Raw genomic sequence first — 21,429 nt, 5'->3', positions numbered from 1 at the left:
ATTTTTCTGGGGAAAGTTTTCAAACTTTTTTTTTTTTAAATTTCAGCAAAGCCATGGCAATGCGTAGGGACTGTCATTTCCATGTTACTAGCTTTGTACTTGTAGCCTTCTTTAGAAATTTACCGAGAATGCCCATTTCATCCTTCCAAGATCGATGGCCAATTCTATACATTCTATGCTAAAATGGCTCACCATTTTTCTCTCAGCAAACCTAAATTATAGATAATTGAAATCTACTCTCTGATAAGATTTCTTTCACAACAAAAGGAAAGGGAACCTGGCTGCTGTGTAACAGAACATGGGCTTCAGAGTCACAAAAAAGCCCTTCTCTTTGTTCCTTAGCCAACTTTATCCAAACTCAGATATGCCTCCCTTGGAGATGGTACTGAAGAAGGCCACTAAACAAGCTTTAAAAAAAGGTAAAGAGGATTTAAAAGTACTTTATCTTAGTATTTTTCTACACATTGCTACCAGATGCTTGAAGCAGTACTGAGAGTAGGAGTAGCAAAAAGCAAAAGATGATTCCAATCCAGTAGACAAAACATGTATTCTATACCGGTACCAATGTATTTTTAAGTAGATAAATTATAGGTACATAAAGCATACTTCTAGGTATAACACCAGCATTTTCCCCTCAGAATACAACTGCATGATTTCTACATTCATTTTACACATAGTCACAGATATAAAATAAACGGGATATAAGAATAAAGGATCACAGGGGCGCCTGGGTGGCACAGCGGTTAAGCGTCTGCCTTCAGCTCAGGGCGTGATCCCGGCGTTCTAGGATCGAGCCCCACATCAGGCTCTTCCACTATGAGCCTGCTTCTTCCTCTCCCACTCCCCCTGCTTGTGTTCCCTCTCTCGCTGGCTGTCTCTATCTCTGTCGAATAAATAAATAAAATAAAATAAAAAAAAAAGAATAAAGGATCACAAAAAATTAACTAAGTTTAAAACAAAGTTGGCAAAAAAAAAAGTTACACATAGAATCACCATTTGATCTGATAATTCCACTTCTGGGTACATACACAAAAGAACTGAAAGCAGAGACTCAAACAGATATCTGTATGCCAATGTTCAAAGCAGCCTTACCCATAATGGCCAAAAGTAGAAACAACCCAATGTCCATCAATGGATTAATAAACAAAATATGTTATATCTGTACAGTGGAATATGATTCCAGGAAGGAAGGAAATTCTGACACATGCTAAAACATAGCTGAATCTTGAAGACATAATGTTAAGTCAAACAAGCCAGACGCAAAAGTACAAATATTGTATGATTCTACGTATTTGAGGTACCTAGAATAATCAAACGGCATGGGCACAGGAAGTTGAACAGTGGTTCCGAGGAGCTGGAAGGAAGGGAGAAATGGGGAATTTTTATCTAATGGGTACGCAGTTTCAGTACAGAATGATGACAAAGTTTTGAAGATGGAGAATAGTGCTCGCTGCACAACAGTGTAAATGTACTCAATCCCACTGAATTGTATACTTTAAGATGATTAAAACGGTAAATTATGTTATGTATTTTAACACAAAAAAAGTTAAAGTCAGCATAAAACATGAAATCAGAGTTATTCAGGAGCCTAATTCATTTAAGTACTTGTAGAGTCTTTAAGCTGATATGACTCAAACTTTTAACTTCTAAAATAAAGTTAATAGGAGAATTTAGGAACTGGAAATTCAGGTTCAGAAGTTACCTGTGAAATCAAGTAGGTCAATGGACTAGATTTCTAAAAATTTTTCTCATCATTATGCTTTCAAATATTAGGTACAATAAGACTGATTAAAGGAAATATGCAATCACCTAAGTATAGAAATGTATTCTCCTTAGAACAGTGAAAATGACAACACAAAAAGTAAAGATATATTTGGATAGAATTAAATCCATTTCCCACTAATTGCCTGGGGCAAATGGAAAAATAAAATGATAGCAAAAATCATGGGACTTGACCACCCCTGGAACAAACTGCCTTAGGTTGTATTAATTCAGAAACCTTTTAAATTTGTAGGCTGTTCACTTTATAACTCAACTAATAATTAGGAATCATACAGTGATCACTAAGAAAGAACTTCTAAGGGCGCCTGGGTGGCTCAGTCAGTGGGCATCGGACTCTTGGTTTCAGCTCAGGTCATGATCTCAGGGTCCTGGGATCAAGCCCCCCCATCGGGTTCCCCACTCAGGGTAAGTCTGCTTGAAGATTCTGTCCCTCTACCCCTCCCACCACTTGCATGTGCACCCACACACATGCACTCTCTACCCCCCCAAATAACCTTACAAGAAAAAGAACTTTGGGGGGGCCGCCTGGGTGGCTCAGTGGGTTAAGCATCTGACTCTTGATTTTGACTAAGGTCGTGATCTCAGAGTTGTGAGATTGAGCCCTGTAACCAGCTCCACACTGGGGTTGGAGCCTGCTAAAGATTCTCTCTTCCTCTCCCTCTGCCCCTCCCCTGCTCACGCTTGCTCTCTCTCTCTCAAATAAAACCATTTTTAAAATTATCCAGAAAGAACTTCTAGGAAAAGCTGAGAACTAACCACATATGGTTTGAGTACTTCTACATTACGGACTTTTCCTTTACCATCAGGATTTTGTATTATGTTCTTCCGGAATTTAAGAAGAAAAAATGACTTTGTGAGCTAAGATGGCAGCATATGGACCCTATGCTTACCCGTCCCTAGAACACAACTGGATAACTATCAAATCATTCTGAATACCCATAAAATGGACCTGAGAACTGACAGAACAAACTGCACAACTAGAGGAAGAGAAGAAGCCACATCGAGGAAGCTGGAATTTAAATAAAAACATGAGAAAAGAAAAAAAGAAAAGAAAAGAGAAGAGAAAAAAGGAAAAAGAAAAGAGAAGAAAAAAGAGAAAAAGAGGATGAGATGCAATAAAAAATATAAATCATTCCATTTTAATATGTGTAAAGGATTTGAACAGACATTTCTGTAAAGAAGATATACAAATGGCCAATAAGCACATAAAAAGATACTCAACACATTAGCCATTAGGGAAAGGCAAATCAAAACCACAGTGAGATACTTCGCACCCATTAAGATGGCTAAAATAAAAAAAAAAATTTAAACAGAAAATAACTAATGTTGGCAAAGATGTGGAGAAATCAGAACCCTTACACACTAGAAAGATAAAATGGTATAGCCACTATTCCAAACAGTTTAGCAGTTCTTTAAAACATCAAACATAGACCGTAAAGACCTCATCTTCTAGGAAATAGGCTCTGCTTCCCTATTTTCCAATCTCCAGAAATGGAAATCTTGTCACACTTATTCAGGACCCAAGGTCTCAGGGCCTCATACTTCCTAACCAAATATTCCTTTACAATATCCCTTGATTTTCCATTTCCAACCACCTTTGATTTCCATTCCAACAGACTCCCCCTCTTCCAAGCAGGCTCTTAACACTTTCAGCTAGAATACTTCATTTCCTAATTCTAACCTCACTTTCTCCATTCTCACTCTCCTCCTCCCTTGCTATTCCACACTACACACTGCTGAATGACTCTGCCTGAAACACCAAGGAACAAGTGAGGTAAAATAATATATGATTAGCCATAATGTATCTTGTGGTGTCCAATGCCCAAAAGCACCCTTACACAAATTTGGATTCTGTTACTCTTTAAGTAAAATAAACATAGAAGAACAGGCTAAAATAAACTCACAGTGGCTACCAGTGGCATTCCAAATAAGAAACTCAACTGAAACCAATCCTGCTGGGGCACTTGGGTGGCTCAGTGGGTTGAGTGTCTGCCTTCCGCTCAGGTCATGATCCCAGCGTCCTAGGATGGAGCCCTGCATTAGGCACCCCATTCAGCGGGGAGTCTACTTCTCCCTCTGCCCCTCCCCCCCCCACTTATACTCTCACTCTCTCTCAAATAAATAATAAATAAAATCTTCAAAAAAAAATCCTATTATAAATCTTCCATCTGTCCGGTGGGTCTGCAAGTAAGGTAAGATCCATCCGATCCACTGCACAGTGCTCACTGTTTCCTTGGAATAAAATTCACAAGTCAGATTTCATTTAGGACTGTTATTTGAAGGAAAAAAAGGTTATGTTAATTTAAAAAAAAATAGTTTTAGGGGTGCCTGGGTGGTTCAGTCAGTTAAGCATCCAACTCGATCTCATCTCAGGGTTGTAAATTCAAATCCCACACTGGGCTCAAAAAAAAAAAAAAGTTTTAATCCATCACCCTAAGATTCAAAGGCAAGAGAATGATAAGTCATATAACTTAATATAAATATAAAACATATATAAGCATATCCCTCCTCTCTTTCTCTCTCTTTCTCCTTCTCTCTCTCTCTCTCTCTCTCACACACACACACACACCCCCCAGGCTACGATGTGAAATCCATCTTCCCCAGGGATCTTGCTTCAACTATGTGATCTCTCTTCTCCATCTTCACTCTCTCCTCTATTGCCTTGTTCTTCTCATTATATAGGTTCAGACTCCCTCTCATCTTTCAAAAACAAATAAAAACAAACAATCCCATCCTGGATCGATTCTGCCTTGTCTTCTTTTCATAGTCAACTTTTCTTACACCTCCTCCTCACTTCCTGCTCTCTCCATGTGACTGCATTCTGGCTTCTGCCCAAATCATTTTACTGAAATTGCTCCTAGCAAGCCACTAATGACCTCTAACTACCAAACCCAATAGGATTTTTCTATTCTTACCTCATTTGTCCTTTCTGGACTTCCAACTTCCCTGACCACTCAACTCCTTCTTAAAATTCTCATCTCTTGGCTTTCTGCAATACTAATCTCCCAGTTTTACTCCTAACTCTCCAACCTCTCTTTCTCAGAATTTATCATAAGCTCCAAAGTTTTGGGGCTTGATCTCCCTTTTCACTCTACGCTCTCCCACCCTCCCCCACCCCCACTGTGATACTGATTATCTGCAAATCTTTATGTCCAACTCAGACTTTTCTCCCACAGTCCTGATCCAACTGGCTATTAACCACTGAGGCTGTCCCACTGGAACCTCAGACTCAATGTATCACAAATTGAATTTATAATCTTTCCCTGCAACTTCCTCTTCCTCTTTATATTCCTTGGTAGCTGTCCAGTTATCCAAAAACTGAGATAAGAATCATCATAGGCTCCTCTTTTATTACCCTCCGCCCACATTTTCAGTAACCAAACCTCAACTACATAGCTCCCTTCAAGATTCTCTCTCTTTACTATTCTTTCCATCCAAACTTTCCTCTCCATTCTCACTATTACTGCCTTAATTTAGGCTCTTGGCACCTCTTGCCAAGATGGCTAGAGCAGCATCCCAGCTAGTTTTCTGCCTCCTACCAGTCATTCTCCATATGGTGGCTAAAGCAATGATACTACGAGTCAAACCTGAAAAATCTTTTACTCTTAAATGGCTCCTCCACAGTTTCCAAAATCAGATTTAAACTCCTCAGCACACAAATCCCTTCATGACTGGCCCTACAGTCTCTCCAGCATCATCTCCTCCCACTACCCAATCTCTCTCCAGCCATACTGAGCCATTATTCTGGCAGCTTCCCACATGGTTCTACTTGTTTCACACCCGCACGCCTATTGAGCACTTAGAAAACAATACACAAAAACCCATAAAACAATACTATTTGTGGAGATATGTATTCGAACTTTTATAATACAGACAGGAAGGAAATCTTGTGATTTTATTATAGTTGTTCACTGTTGGGTATAGGGCGGTGGAAAGAGAGGCCTAGGAAGTGAAAATAGGGCCCTAAAATTCATTTATAATGTCTTCTTTCTTCCTTTCTTATCTTTTTTAACCTGAAGCAATTATCACAAAACCCTGATATCAGTTAATGTTGGGCGGTAGACTCATGAGTAGTTATACTATTATCAAAACCTTCCTGCACTTAATATTTTCAAAGAGAAGTACATGAAAACACACACTCGAATGACTTTAAAAGAAGGGGAACCTCTAGCTTTAAAATTCTGTCCTTGGGGCGCCTGGGTGGCTCAGTCGTTAAGCATCTGCCTTCGGCTCAGGGCGTGATCCCAGCATTCTGGGATCGAGCCCCACGTCAGGCTCTTCCACTGGGAGCCTGCTTTTTCCTCTCCCACTCCCCCTGCTTGTGTTTCCTCTCTTGCTGGCTGTCTCTATCTCTGTCAAATAAATAAATAAAATCTTTAAAAAAATAAAAAAATAAAAAAATAATAAAATTCTGTCCTACTGTAATCAGGTAACACTTTTCAAGAGAGCCAAATTAAAATTTCATAATTGAGGGGTGCCTGGGTGGATCAGTAGGTTAAGCTGCTGACTCGTTTGATTTCGGCTCAGGTCATGATCTCAGGGTCCTGGGATCTAGCCCCATGTCAGCTCCACACTCAGCGAGGAGTCTGCTTGAGAATCTACCTCCCTCTCCTTTTGCCCCTCTCCCCATTCACTTGCATGCGCTGGCTCTCCCTCTCTCTAAAATAAATCAATCTTAAAAAAATATTTTTAAAAATTCCGTAATATGACAGAAATGCACTTAGTCAAGCCAAGTGCAGAGCTGCCAGCTTGCATGTATACCTATAATATAAAACCCATGCAACTGGTGTAAGAAATACAAAAAATAATCTGTATCTTTACAGGCTATGTTTTAATTTCAATAAATGTGTAATACAAAATTCTACAAAGTGAAACATTCAAGGAAAATGACTAATTCAGGTAGCTAAGACTCAGAGTTTACTGTGTTTAATTTTGTTTATTTTTCCATGACACTCATGCCAAAAGAACCCTGAAAGACAAATTAAGAGACATAATATTTATTGTGTTGCTATGGTTTCCAGACTAACAAAACCATTACTCAATTTCTTAGCAACTTCCCTTTAGTAAAAATCTCAGGTGCCATTTTTCTTAATTAGATCTTACAATATAATTATGATTGACTACTTTTTAAAAAGCTTTTCGTAGTTGAAAACCAACTATATAAATTTTTCTGAGTACAAACACCTATTTGTATTAGATAAAAATCTAGGGATTTTAAGCCCTTTTCTTCTGATGTCATGATGTCAAACAACTGTATCTTCCTTTTACTCAGAGACCTTTTGATAGCAAAATATTCTTTTGGAATGAGAGAGGAAATTTAAGATTATAGACTATATTACTCAGATCAGAATACAACCTAATAAATAGACAGCTAAGGAGAATTGAAATTCTGGATCTGCAGGGACATCTAACCAAAGGAGAAAATGTGAATCATAGTTCTCATAGAAATACTTTGGGGGAAGAAAAAGGGTATTGCCAATAATGTCTTCACATTTAGGTTACTGATACTGTGCTATTTGAATTTTTTTCTCCAAATTCCTCTAAGTCACAGGAATGGTGAAGATTATGACAACTGAATGCTATACCAAATATTCTTCAATCACACGGACATAAAACTCAGTCTTTTTTCTTTTTTTAAGGTTTTATTTATTTATTTGTTTGTTTGTTTGTTTGACAGAGACAGAGAGAGAGAGAGAGACAGAGAGACAGCCAGCAAGAGAGGGAACACAAGCAGGGGGAGGGGGATATGAAGAAGCAGGCTCCCAGCAGAGCAGGGAGCCCGATGCCGGGCTTGATCCCAGAACCCTGGGATCACGCCCAGCGCCAAAGGCAAACGCTTAATGACTGAACTACCCAGGCGCCCCAAGACATAAAACTCAGTCTTGTTAATTCTGGCTAGAGGAACAAATCAAGGAAAAGTGAGAGAGAGTGAAACTGGCCATCACAGAGCCAGAGCTCTGACTTAGTTCCAGGGGTGAATGGGGGAAAAATGGAGAAAAGTCTGCACGAAATGGGAATTGACTAAATTCATACACTAATGCCACTGGAAGGAATTCTAAATGACTAAAAACAACAACTTAGATTTGCTCTTTCAAAGGATATGTCTAATAAAGACGTAAGCACAAAGGGGGAGAATTTTAACTGGGGCGAAATTTTTAAAAATCACTCTTCATAACTCTAAAAAATTAATTTACATTTCATAATTTTTTATAAATTTTTGTGTACCACCATTGAGAACACTCAAAAGCATTTTAAATAAGAGTAATTATGCCTCCTGTGGAGTTAGCTTTCCAGACAAATCTGATTTGCACAGAACAATCTGAACCAAGCACAAAAGGATGACCAAAAAAGTGTCAGAATTAAGACTCAAGACTTGACCTTGAAATCCTGGAATGCCTTAGGATTCAGCCTGAGGAGTGATTATTTTCAACTCTACACTTCCTCCCTAGACAAATTTCATCCACATTCACAATTTCAATTACCTTCTACATGCTCACAGGTCTCAATGTTTATCTACAGCCCAGACCTCTCCTTGGATTTCTTGATCCACATCCGCAAACTGCCTCTTCAGTCTCGACTTAGATGCCTCACAGGCATGTTAAACACACAACACATAAAACTAAGTCCGTGATCCTCCCTCTTCAAGATTCCTCCCCACTCAAATGTCCCCTACCACCACCCAGAAGCACAATCCAAACTTTCCCCTCTCTAAACACAGACACTCCCTGAGCATCGACTACTTACATCTCCGTCCCAACCATCTCCCACCATCCCCACTGCTGTCCCTCTGGGCCGGGCCCCCACTGCCTCTGCAAGTCTCACAACTCATCTCCTCGAATCCACTAATGTCCTTTCTGTTATAATCTCCAATCTGCACTGAAGTCATCCGTTTAAGGCACAGATCTGATCATGTCATACCCCTGCCCAAAACCCTTCAATGTTTTTCCATTGCTCTTAGGACACAGACCAATTCCTAAATACGGTCTAGAACCTGTAACAGAGTTCCCAACTACTGACTATTTGGGCCAGGTAATTCTTTGTTGTGGGGAGCTGTCCTGTGCAGTGTAGGATGTGTATGAGCAGCCCTGGTCCCTACCCACAAACACCAGGAGCGCACCCCTCCTCCTGTTATGACAGACAAAAATATCTCCACACATTGCCAAATGTCCTGTGGGGAACAAAATCACCCTTGGTTGAGAACCACTGGCTTATATGATCTGGCTCCTGGCTACCCTCCTCCTTGCTGTGCATGTTAGTGTTAACAGTGATCTCATAGAAGGCACAACAGTTTACAAGCATAGGAGCCTAAGCACAAATTTCAGCCTTACCTTTCTAGCTACGTGACCTTGGGCAAGTTACTTCACTTCTCCATGCCCTGCATTCATAGTTGATAAAATAAAGAACTTAGGACAGTGACTGGTATGTAATATGAGCTCAGTAATCAGTACATGTTAGCTGTTGTTGCTATTCCTCGAATTCTCCATACTCTTTCAGACTCAAAAGCTTGTAACACATTCTTCCCTCTGACTGGAAAGCTCTTTTCCTCATCTGACAATTCTTTCCCCTCAATAATTCCATTCATCCTTCAGAAATCAGCTGAAAGGGCACCTCCTCAGGGAAGCCTTCCCAAAGCCCCCAAACATGTCAAGTCCCCCATCACACACTTTTTAATAAAATCATTTACTGTCCACTCAAAGCACTTAACACAGTTGTAAATAAATAGATCACTGTATTTCCTCAATTCTAAGACAGCCACTGTGACGTACACTGACAATCACAGCTTTCAAGACAGAAATTACCATGTTAAATGCAGACATTAATTTTGAAGAAAAAAGGGAGCTGAAAATTGAACAACTAGTCCTTCTGTAACTCCTTGTTTAATGTCTAGTTCCCCCTATAGATTCTAAGCTCCATGAGGGCAAGGAATATGTTAGACCTGTCCACTGCCTATCCCTCACATCTGACAGAGTAGTTGCAGAGAATAGATGCTCAAAAAACATTTATTGAATGAATGACATTCAAAATTTGTGTAGTTTTTTAACTCTATTCCTTTTTCTTTCTTTTTTTCCCCCTTAGGGCTCCACACCCAGCATGAGCCCAATGCAGGACTTGAACTCATGACCCTGAGATCAAGACCTGAGCTGAGATCAACACCCGAATGTGTAACCAATTGAGCAACCCAGGTGCCCTTTTAAACTCTATTCTTAAATGAAAGATGGTATTAACAACCATAAGTATTGTGATTATGGTAATTCTTTGCATTTTCAAAAGCTGCTATCTTTACCAAGTTTTTTATCCTTAATTTGCCAAGCCCTAAACATGAATAAATTACTCAAGTAAAATAGTGAGGTAACTATGAGATTAGTTCTACCAAGGTATCATGGTTATCATTCCATAAAACAATAACACTGGACAGTATCTTTTAAACTAAGCACAATTCTTGCCTTTATATCCTTCTGTTCAGGCTGCTAATTAATACATAATCAAAACCTGCAAATTTCTGGTTCTCACTACTAGAGGCCTGGGATGGCTGTTACTGCCATAGGCAGCAAAATGAAATCCAACCAAGTGTCCATCAACAGATAAATGGATAAACAAAATGTAACATATACATACAGTGGAAAATTATTCAGCCTTAAAAAAGGAATGAAGTTATTTGAAGGGGGAAGGAATGAAGTTCTGATACATACTACAACATAGATGAATCTTGAAGTTATTATGCTAAGTGAAAAAAGCCAAAAGGAAAAATACTGTGTAATTCCACTTACATGGAATATTCAGAACTAGACAAATTCACAGAGACATAAAGTAGATTAAAGGTTACCAAGATCTGGAAGGGGGGGATGGGGAGTTATTACTTAATGGTTACAGTTTCTGTCTGGGGTGATGAAAAGGTTTTAGAAATAGACAGTGGTGATGGTTGCACAACATTGTAAATGCAATGAATGCCACTGAATTGTAGTCTGAAAATAGTTAAAATGGCAAATTTTGTTATACATATTATAATCACAACTTTTAAAAAATTAATATCATAAACTACCCAAAACCATTGAATTGTACATTTCAAATGGATGAAATAAATTTCAACAAAGCTATTTTAAAAAATCTGGGGGCGCCTGGGTGGCTCAGTGAGTTAAGTGTCCAACTCTTGATTTTGGCTCAGGTCATGTATCAGGCTACATGATATCAGTCTACTTGAGGATTCTCTCTCCTTCTCTTCTGCCCCTCCCCCCACTCATGCACTTTCGCTCTCAATAAATAAATCTTTTTTTAAAAAAATGAAATCTGAAAGTCCTTGCAGCCACAAATGCCAAAAAGTCATAAAAGCTTCCTTTCTTCTTTATTTCAAGTAGGTGTATGCACCCAATATGTCTACATGTACATTCTGCTCAACAACAAAAGTCTCTGAACAGTCCATTTGCTAAACTCCAACACCTATAAAAGATGATCAATTTCTATGCTTGTCATTGATCCTTTAGATTTAAGAGAACTGTGCATTATGAGCATGAATCTCTTTGGGTCCTGGAACTCAAGGGAACTCAAAGAATTTTAGAGCTAGAAGGGCTTTCAGATCATAAGATCCAAAAATAAGCAACATTCTGATAACTTCCATTTGGAAAGATGTACATGGAACGTTTTCTTCATATTTGCAGTTCTAAAACAAGGAGATCAGTAATATTCCAGGCTTCTGTGATGCCTTGGAAAAGACTGCTATCCCTTCAAAAGGCTTAATTTCTTTTCCTGGGAACGCTCACCATAATATTTGCCAAACTAACTGCAGTAAGGTGGCATAAGTAGCTTCCATGCTACCCTCATCTTTCTCCTTTGGAGAGCTAGCTGCCTAAAGGTTCCCAATTTGATACACTCCATGCTTTCAGTAAAGTTTGACTTAAAGTCAATTGCATTTCCCCCAAACCTTTGCAACAATCGAAGCCAAAGGAGCAAGAAAAAAAAAACAAACCATGTGGATTGGTCCTGAAACCTGAGAGGACTTGCTGGTGACCCCTTCTGACACTGCTCCTCCGAGCTCTTCCAAGAGCTGTGACAGCCCATGCTCCCCTCACAGAGCAGCAACACACCTACTACAGACGGGACGGGGCTTCTAAATCCATCCACATTCCTGACTTCACAGAACAGTCTTCAAACATCCAAACATCTTTTTAAAATGTACACAGGTCTTACAAAACGAAGACTTCTGTAGATGGGTAGTGATAATGGTTGCACAACAATGTGAATGTACTTAAGGCCATAGAATCCTACACTTCTAAAAATGGGTAAGTTTTATGTTATGTATGTTTACCACAATGTACTCAGTTCCATATTTTACATGCAAATTATCCAGTTTGCAGAATATGTGTATGCCTTTTGTTTCTTTTCCTTCTCATTCTCTGTAGTTCCCTGACTTGGGGCCAACTGAGGAGCAAAGAAACCTGACATTTCTTTGTAACCAGGAGGAAAAAGAGGTTATTTTTATTTATGGCATTCCCTGTCTACCTCAAAAAACAATATGAAGTGAGAAAAGACAAACTGTTGAGATTTAAAAACTAAAAAGGGAGGATTAAGCTATTTGCCGTTTTTAATCATTAAGGGAGTTCTGTTCTGTTTGGTTTCTTCCCAATTTCAAGCATGTGTTTTTTGTGAAAGGGATGATCATATAGGAGAAAATAAGGATTAGGGGCAATCTGCAAATGTCAACCATGTAATGTATGAATGCATAACTGAGAATGAGATATGAAAACATTAAAGGAAAAGAATCACAAGAACTATATGAAGGAATTATTAAAACTGCTAAACCTATTATTTCCTCTAAAGTTTTCAAACTACTACATCACATATTAGGCACTCATACAAATAAAAATCTTGAATCTTAATGAAAACTGGACCTTTCATATTGAAGGTTAAGCTGAGACTTTTGACCAGGTTATTAAGAGTTGGCATATTCAGGGGCGCCTGGGTGGCACAGCGGTTAAGCGTCTGCCTTCGGCTCAGGGCGTGATCCCGGCGTTATGGGATCGAGCCCCACATCAGGCTCCTCCACTATGAGCCTGCTTCTTCCTCTCCCACTCCCCCTGCTTGTGTTCCCTCTCTCACTGGCTGTCTCTATCTCTGTCGAATAAATAAATTAAAAAAATCTTTAAAAAAAAAAAAAAAAGAGTTGGCATATTCATATTCAGAGCTCTGAAAACAGAAATAAAAACTAAAAATACTGGCCTTTTACATCCTTTTATAATAATAACTTTTATTATTATAATTTGTGATTTAGTAACTATATTAAACTAAGTTATTTCATAGCAAAATAATAATGTACAGGGAGGAAAACAACCTGTAGGTATAAAAAACTGACCATAGAATCTTCTCTGTATTTTGTTTTCGGGTTTTTTGGTTTGTTTTTTGTTGTTGTTGTTGCTGTTTTTGTTTTTTTCTTCTCTGCATTTTGGTTCATGGTTCCCAAATCTGACTGGCCATCAAGATCCCCCAAGAAGAAAAGTGTGTGTGTGTCTGTGTGCATGCATGCACGCACACGCACTTAAATACAGGTTTCTGAGCTCAACTCCCACAGACTCTGATTTAGCAAGGCCTGGGACTCCATACATTGAAGAAGTTCCCTGAGGGTGTCTGGTGATCAACCTTATTTTAGAACACCTATCTTAATAAATTTCTTTTTTAAAAAAGACTATTTTACCTCTAGTCTCACTTTCAATTCTGACTTATTACTAGGCAACAAAATAGCCCACTGCAAATCTAACATTATGATAAAGGTTTACGTGCTTTGTCCTTTAATTATTACAACAGCCCTGTAATACAGGAAGACAATATTATTTCCATTTCACAGATGAGAAAACTGAAGTCCATAGTAGTTACTTAACAAAATTACTCAACTAGCAACTAGTAGAGGCAGGATTAAAAGCCACACTTAGAACTCTCCAAAGCCAGCCTCTTCTGGAATCAGTATAGTATAGGAGAATGAACAATGGCTTTACGTAGCTGAATTTGAGCCCCAGCTCTGTTATCTTTTACACATTTATTTCTCAGCTTTGTCTGTTTCCTCATCTGTAACTAAGGCTAATAATAATACCTATCCTTCCTAACTCACAAGGTTATTATGAGACTCAAGATGTACAAGCACTTTCAAAATCATGAATAGTTACCAAAAAACAAACTACTGATGGGGGAGTTGGAGAATACTGAGAAACAGCACAGCACAGCAAGTAATTAAATGCTCAGACCTTGGAGCCAGACTTCATTTGTTTGAACCCAAGCTCTGCTATTTTCTGGCTGTGTGACCTTAGGAAAGATACTTAACTCTTCTGTGCAATGGTTTCTTTGTTAAAATGGAGATAATAAAACCAATCTCAGAATTCTGTGAAGATTAAATGAATTAATGCAGTTTAAATGTGTAGAAGTGTTTGTCACATAGAAAGCACTCAAGTGTTAAATGTTTAGAATGCACCACTTTTGCAAACAAAGCATCACAGAGCCAAAAAAAGAGTTCAAATATTTAGTGACAGTACAAAAAAGCCTAGAAGGTGCCAACATTTTCTCTCCTTATAGAAATCTGGGTAAATCCCTCTAATTTGGGAAGTAAACATTTTGAGTAGTTTCAGTTTTAAAATAACACTATGTGGCTTCCAAAAGGCTTCATTTGAGCAAATACTTAAGATCCTTGTATCTCATTTTCACTTCATTTTAAACTATCTTTTACCCTTTTATCTGAAAATATCTCGCTTGATTTTTTAAAAGTGATTTTGTTAAAGTATCACAAGCTTGTCAACAGTTTTTAGACAACTTTATTTTGCTTCAAACATCCCTCTACAGAATTTGACTTCTAATTCAAAAGCTAACTGAGCAGCTTACCAGAGGAAAAATGTAACAATGAGCTGGATCAAAAAGAGACTGTATAATATGTCAAAAGCACTAGTCCTAAATGAGCTATTTTACTAAGAATAACAAAGAGGAAGTGGTGAGGGACTAATCCTCACAAAAAGAATATAATTTAATAATGTTCTAACCAATTCTTGTACCAGATTAATTTATGGTCAGGTCTGCAGCTGCAGATAGAGTCAGAGTCTGAAACAAAGTTGGCACCTCACTAAGAAATCACAGCTGGGAGTTATCTTAAATTTCCAATATGTAACAGGAAATGTTGCCAGTGATTCAATAGGTGACAACCCTTTCCATTTTTTTCTTTCTTCTGAGTTGTCAACAAACCAAAACAAAAATGCTCCAGAAGCTCTGGTACTAGCTGAAAGTTAAACATAAAAATTCCACTGCAATATTTCAAAAACCAGCTAAAACAACTGAATCTGGGTGGACACCAAATAAGGACTATTTTGTCAACATTTATACAGTACCTCCTGGATTATGTTAACTGTATAGCCCACAGTGTTTCTATAATACAGTTATCATATTTTCTACATTCTAATTACCTGAAGTTTCAATACTGAAGATTAATTATAAACTTCTAAACATTACAGGTACCTACCTAAAGTAATTCACAAAAAATAAAATGAAAAATTAATTTTAGATAAGAGCAACAGATATCCAAATAGAGATGGTAACTACATTTTATTCTAATACAGTATTTAGAGGCCAGATGTAACACCTTATTCACAGTAAACATACTGAAACCAGCTCAGTGAATCAAAGTCTATATATATCTCCCCTCAGCACTTTTACAATGTTCCCAACTGTGCAACTCAATGTTGAGAGGGGGTTTTCCAGACACACCTCTCTGGCAATGTTACTCAAAGCTTCATCTTCTGCAGAAAATCGGTCTTTTACAGGCGTCCTTTTCCTTCCAGAACCAGGAGTCCCCATATTGTCTTCTTAATAGTTTTTAACCGTGAAATGTGATTTCACTGTTTTCGGCCCTGAAATAAACAGAAACAGAATTAACTTAGGATGCTTCTCTTTGTACCATTTTAAAGCTCCTTTATACATTCACTTTTAGAAAAGAGAAATTGCATTTATGTATTTACATATAACTTAGTCACCAAATACTTTTCCCTCACTGTCAAATTATTCCAACAAATTTTAGAATATTTAAGTTTATACTTATTATTAAACTTCCCAATTCTTTTTTACCATGCTACCCACAGACAGAAACCTGTAAGAATGTGTTGTAGGTGCACCCAGGTGGCTCAATCAGTTCAGTGGCCAAATCTTGATTTCAGCTCAGGGTTGGGAGATGGAGCCCTGCCTTAGGCTATGGGCTTGGCAAGGAGTCCGCTGAAGATTCTTTCCCTCGGCCTCCCTTCCCTCACCCCCCACCCCTCCACCCCCCACTCGCATAATCGCAGGGATGCACGCGCTCTCTCTCAAATAAATAAATAAGTCTTAAAAAAAAGAACATGTTGTAACATTAGCCTCAGAAAACTGCAGTCAGCAGTAATTCTACTTAGCAGTTTAAAATTACTACGGCTATTTCTAAAACTCATTTCCATCCCAGAGCAAAAAACATTTCAGCAAAGTCATTCATTCTAAAGCTCTGAAAGAACATATTCAAGAAATTTTAATACAGAACCTTAAACTTACAAAGATAAGTTGGCTTTTTAGTGTAATTTAAAAAACAATTCCAATTAAACTATTACCACATAAAAGAACAACTGAAGGTTTATTATTCTGCAATTAACAATTACCAACACTGTCCATGCAACAAATAATCTGAGTGCCTGTTACTGCCAGGTACTGTGGAAAGTGCCAAAGATACGGTGACAAACAAAACTGATGTAGGCCAACGATTAAGAATATATCTATGGATCTATTATTGTTGCTGTTATTATGAAATAGACTCATTTTTACAAAAAAAAAGAAGAAAAATTCATCTGCCAGGATTAAATAAGGATAATAAAGATCATCTGACCTTCCAAACATGTGGTATTTGAAATTAAAGATTCCCATAAGAAAATGCATCCTAATTTGCATGACCTCCCTCTCTCCTATACACATTCCTAAGAAGTACAGCTCATTTAGCAAAATACCCATTAACTTAAAAAAATTTTTTTCCTAGCTTTAACAAAATAAACTGGTGAAATTTCATTAAACCGTGAGTCACAAAGGAATTCTCAAGTAAGTTTGTCCCAGTAGAATGAACTACATTAAAACTCCAAGTGACTTTAATGTGTTGGAATTTACTTGTTTCAGGCAAAATAAAACAGAACCACTTATCAAGTCACTCTTCCAAAGAAAGTCTTCTCCAATGAAAATTCAGGCCATTCCCCTCTTATCTGACACCATTTCCTACTCCCACATAGCTAGCATGCTATGTTTGTCAATCAGAATGAAGACTGATGATAGTTCATTACTCTGCCATAGAAAATCTATCTGGACGATAAGAAAGGACTCCTTCAAATGGAAACGAAGAGAAGGAATGTATGTCTGAAGGCAGCAGCTGAGAAGTCCCAGTCACAAATCAGGACAATTTCTGAAAAGCTCAGTGTTGTTTTTTCAGAAGTCTCCCACCACTCTCACCCTCAGCATCATTTTAAAGACCATATACTTAATAGTAATAACGTACAAGATTAGTCACCTACTGAGAAAAAAAGCAGCATGTAGTACTTTTCTCTTCAAAGACTGGAGTGACAATTTGATGCACAGTAGTTATCACCCAATATTCGTCCTTCAGCCAGCCTTCCAAAGACACATTCAAAGACAGTTCACAAAAACAGGAAACAAAAGGAGGCATTTTCTAATTCCAGGAACATAAAAATAATTACAGAAGAAGAAATAAAGATTTTATCAAAAGTTTAACAGCAGTTCCGTTAGGAGGAAAGAATTATGGCTGCACTTTTTCTTCTTCTTGATTTTCTAACATTCCAATAACATTGGGGAAAGAGAGATGCATCAATCAATCAATCCATCCATCCATCCAGATCCAAGGCTCAAAGAAAAAAGTGGCCCCAAAGTGGATCACACCCAAATTAGGGTATGGTATACAGCTGAGACATACTATCTGAAGCCACTGTTGGTAGCACTCTTTTGAATGGATTTCTGTCTCCTCTTTTTCCATAATTCATTTCCTTCTTTCTCAACAAATACTGCCTTAAACCTCAGACCTGCCAGGATACTTCTAGCACACAGATTTACAAAGAATTATTTTTCTTAAAAATGCCTCAAAGCAAAACTCTAAAAAAGGCTCCAGGCTAGCCAGCCCTGAGAGAAAGATGACAAGAAAAGAGACAGAGGCACAGGATAAATAGGAAATGGGAACAACTTCCTGTCTTCCTTATCCTTCTTGTCCTATCTATAGAGAAAATCTAGGGGTTTACATGACACACATTGGCCAGGTCCTGTCACCTTTTTCAGGTGTACACGAGGCAGATCAACCATTACCTCTGTCAAAAAACAATCTAATGTTTTTGAAAGAATTACATGATCTGTACTATGTAGTCAGACATCCCTACTAATATTAGAAAAAGTAAAAGGTTTTCAGCTCCTATGCAATCTATCTTTAAAATGACAAAAATAAGGATATAGACTCAAAAGATGATCTCAATTAGATTATTTCCAGTTTCTGATCCTAAAGGACTTCCAGTAAGTTACTATTGCAAGGTTTCCTCAAGAATACTTTTCTTCAGGAGCCGTGTTAATCTCTTCCAGCTTTTCCTTGGTTGTATTGACCAAACTAAGAGCCAAACCTTTACATCCACTGACAAAAACAAAACTGCCCACATTTTGTCAAGTCCATTACCCAGACAATGTCAAGTTGTTATTCTCCACATGGTTTCGTCATTAAGGATCTGTCTACCTACAGGAAAGAAGGGAAGTACTTTCAAGGATGTTGTGAAATAGAAACCTTCCATGATAGATATATCAACAAGGCTTTCTTTTCTCCAATGAGCTTCTCACATAATACATTTCTGAAAAATAGGAATTTTGCCACATTAAGTGGCACTTCAATCGTGATATTGTTCACTCTTGTGAGAACAGAATGGGTATGTAATATCAGTATGTCACATTCTAAATATAGCACACTTAGAGAGTTCTGTCTGGATCCCAATAGTTGCAGTTCCCTATATCTGAGTATTCCAACACGCGGAATTCAAAATATTGGCATAAGCCTCTGTATCAGAGTCGTCATTACAGTTAACACTATCTATGCAATAAAACATTTGGTTTTTATTCATCAGCAAATAGCAGTATCTGGAATGGCACTTGAACTAAAGACTTGAGTGGAACTGCAGCTGTTGCCACTGGACCAAAGTTAAAGTGAGATGACCTGAGTTCAACTGATGCACTGCCCTTTCCCCTAAGGCTTCATTTCTTCACTGACAGAGCAAACACAACAACTGTCTGCCTATACAACATGGTTAATGTGAGCTCAAGTGAGTTCAGGTAAATGCAAGCACTTAATAAACTTAGAAAGCACTCCATAAGTGTTTTGAGTGCCTTGAATTAACTACCTCTTTTACATATTTAGCTTATGAAGTAGACAAAAGGGCAATCCTGGCCTTTCTTTACATTCTTGTACTTTTAACTAACTAAACAAAAACATCCTCAAGTTACTTCCCCCAGCAGGCATTATGTGATATCATTAGCAATGCTAAGAATATTTGCTGAAGCATGGAAAAATCTAGAAAAAATAAAATACCTTTAACTATAATCATTATACTATGTAGCACATTTACATAACAAAAAATTAAAAAGAAGAAATTTTTAAGGCACTTTGTGGCATTCAAAGTCTATCTTTGAAAATCTAAATGAGTACACAAGTTTTAGAAGTGCGGCCTTACAATGGGAGTTAGCTCTCCACAAGAACACAACTGATTTAGAAGACAGAGGTCATTACATGGCACAATTAATATTTTTTTAATTGATTTTTAAAATTTTTTTATTTATTTATTTGACAGACAGAGAGAACAGCAGGGGGAGCGGCAGGCAGAGGAGAAGCAGGTTCCCCACTGAGAAAGCAGCCCAATGCAGCACTAGATCCCAGGACTCTGGGGATCAGGACCTGAGCTCAAGGCAGATGCTTAACGACTGAGCCACCCAGGTGCCCCTCTGTGCGTATCTTTTGATGTAAATTTTAACTCAAAAGAAAAATTCCTCTAGACAAACACTTTATCCTAGTTAATGAGACAAATGATAAAATATTTAGGGTTGAAGTGTACTGATATCAGCTGCTTATTTTGAAATGCACCCCCCCAAAAAACAAACAAAAAAAGATGTAATAACAGAGGAGTGGATAAAGGGACAGTAGGTGACAAAGTACAGTAAATTTTTTAAAATATTTTATTTATTTATTTGACAGAGAGAGAGAGAAAGCACAAGCAGGGGGAGCAGCCCACAGCGGGAGACGCATTTAAGCAGGCTCTGTACTGAGTAAGGAGCCCAATGTGGGAATTGATCCCAGGACCCTGCAATCATGACCTGAGCCGAAGGGGGATGCTTAAGCGACTGAGCCACCCAGGTGCCCCAAGTACAGTAAAATATTAACAGTGGAATCCAAGTAGTAAGTACATGAGTGTTCAAAGAACTCTTCAACTTTTCTGTAAGTTGCAAAATGTGTATAGTAAGTGTTGGGAAAAAATAACTGGTTGAGAAATGCAGATGACTAAGTGAACAAAAGGCATGGGACCTGGTAATTTCAATTAGAAAACCTTGATTTGAAACCAAAAGGAAGGTAGAGGTATTCACAGTATGGAAGAATAACAATAGTTAGTATTCATTAGAAAGATTATAGGCAAAGGAAAGAATGCCTCAATTGCTGGCTAGAAGAGAAAAAAATGAAGGGGGAAGGGCCAGGGGCAAGAGCAAAGCAGTAGGGGAAGGAAGGAGGGAGGGCGGGCAGGCAGGAGGAAAGTTAAGCGTCTTTTAACACTTAAAGACATCAATTCCTGCAAATAGCTAGATGAGGACATTATGCAAAATGAATAAATCATTAACAGAACCTACAGAAAGAATAAAAGGTACACCTAGAAATTGAGGCAAAGTACAAAAGGAAAATATGTATATGTGAGGCAAAACTGGAAGACTTGGCAGAACATGAAAGGAGAATATGAGAACCTATAATGGTTAAATTAAACTCATATTTTACAAAATATAATGCCTATAAAGGGTCAATAATAACCTGTATAATGTCATCTCCAACTTCCCCATTCGGTAGTCCTAAGAATTAACAAAAATGTTTCTTAAAGTCTCATATTTTGAATACATAGTCTCACATACCCAAAACAATTGATAATCATTCCATTTTCTCCTTTCATAAGATGACATGCCAGTGGTTGCACTTCCTTCCTTGCTAACCATGTTTAAATAAATGAATTCTAATAGGCTGTATGTTCAACACGATTTACAATACTATTTTCATCAACTGTGCAGAACCCAAATTAGGAAGATGTGCTCTTACCCAACAACTGCATACTCAGTATGCCCTGAGAAGAAAACCATTTTCTAGTACCATTCAAATTCCCTCCCTTCCCTATGGCTTTTAAAAAGTATTTCAATGTCAACAAGAAAGAAAAGAAAAGAAAAGAAAAGAAAAGAAAAGAGAAAAAATGAACGAACCTCAGGAATGTGTGTATGAACATAATTCAGAGGATGAAAGGAAGGGAGAGAGAAAATTACATATTGCTGAGGATAGATCAGACTTAAAAGTGTGCAATAAAGCAGAAAACAGGAAAGGAACAGAAGTACTAGGGAAAACAA

General features: G+C 37.9%; 1 protein-coding gene across 24 annotated transcripts in view; it reads right to left on the bottom strand.

Moving 5' to 3' along the window:
• Nucleotides 1-21,429, bottom strand: part of LRRFIP2 (LRR binding FLII interacting protein 2) — a 105,217-nt gene that overhangs the window by 69,678 nt on the left and 14,110 nt on the right. For 22 of the 24 annotated variants that reach the window (XM_044383289.3, XM_057316060.1, XM_048216287.2 and 19 more), the window contains exon 2: nt 15,511-15,653. In XM_044383289.3, coding sequence (XP_044239224.1) covers nt 15,511-15,600 — 90 coding nt within the window. In that variant the 5' untranslated portion in view covers nt 15,601-15,653. Of the gene's footprint in view, nt 1-15,510; nt 15,654-15,889; nt 16,112-21,429 lie in introns of those variants that run through there. The other 2 variants (XM_044383290.3, XM_057316055.1) reach the window with 1 other exon arrangement.

Source organism: Ursus arctos, unplaced genomic scaffold, assembly GCF_023065955.2.
Source record: "Ursus arctos isolate Adak ecotype North America unplaced genomic scaffold, UrsArc2.0 scaffold_20, whole genome shotgun sequence".
Lineage (NCBI taxonomy): Eukaryota > Metazoa > Chordata > Mammalia > Carnivora > Ursidae > Ursus > Ursus arctos.
The sequence above is the reverse complement of the archived record's forward strand: the minus strand, read 5'-3'. Positions and strand labels throughout refer to the sequence as shown.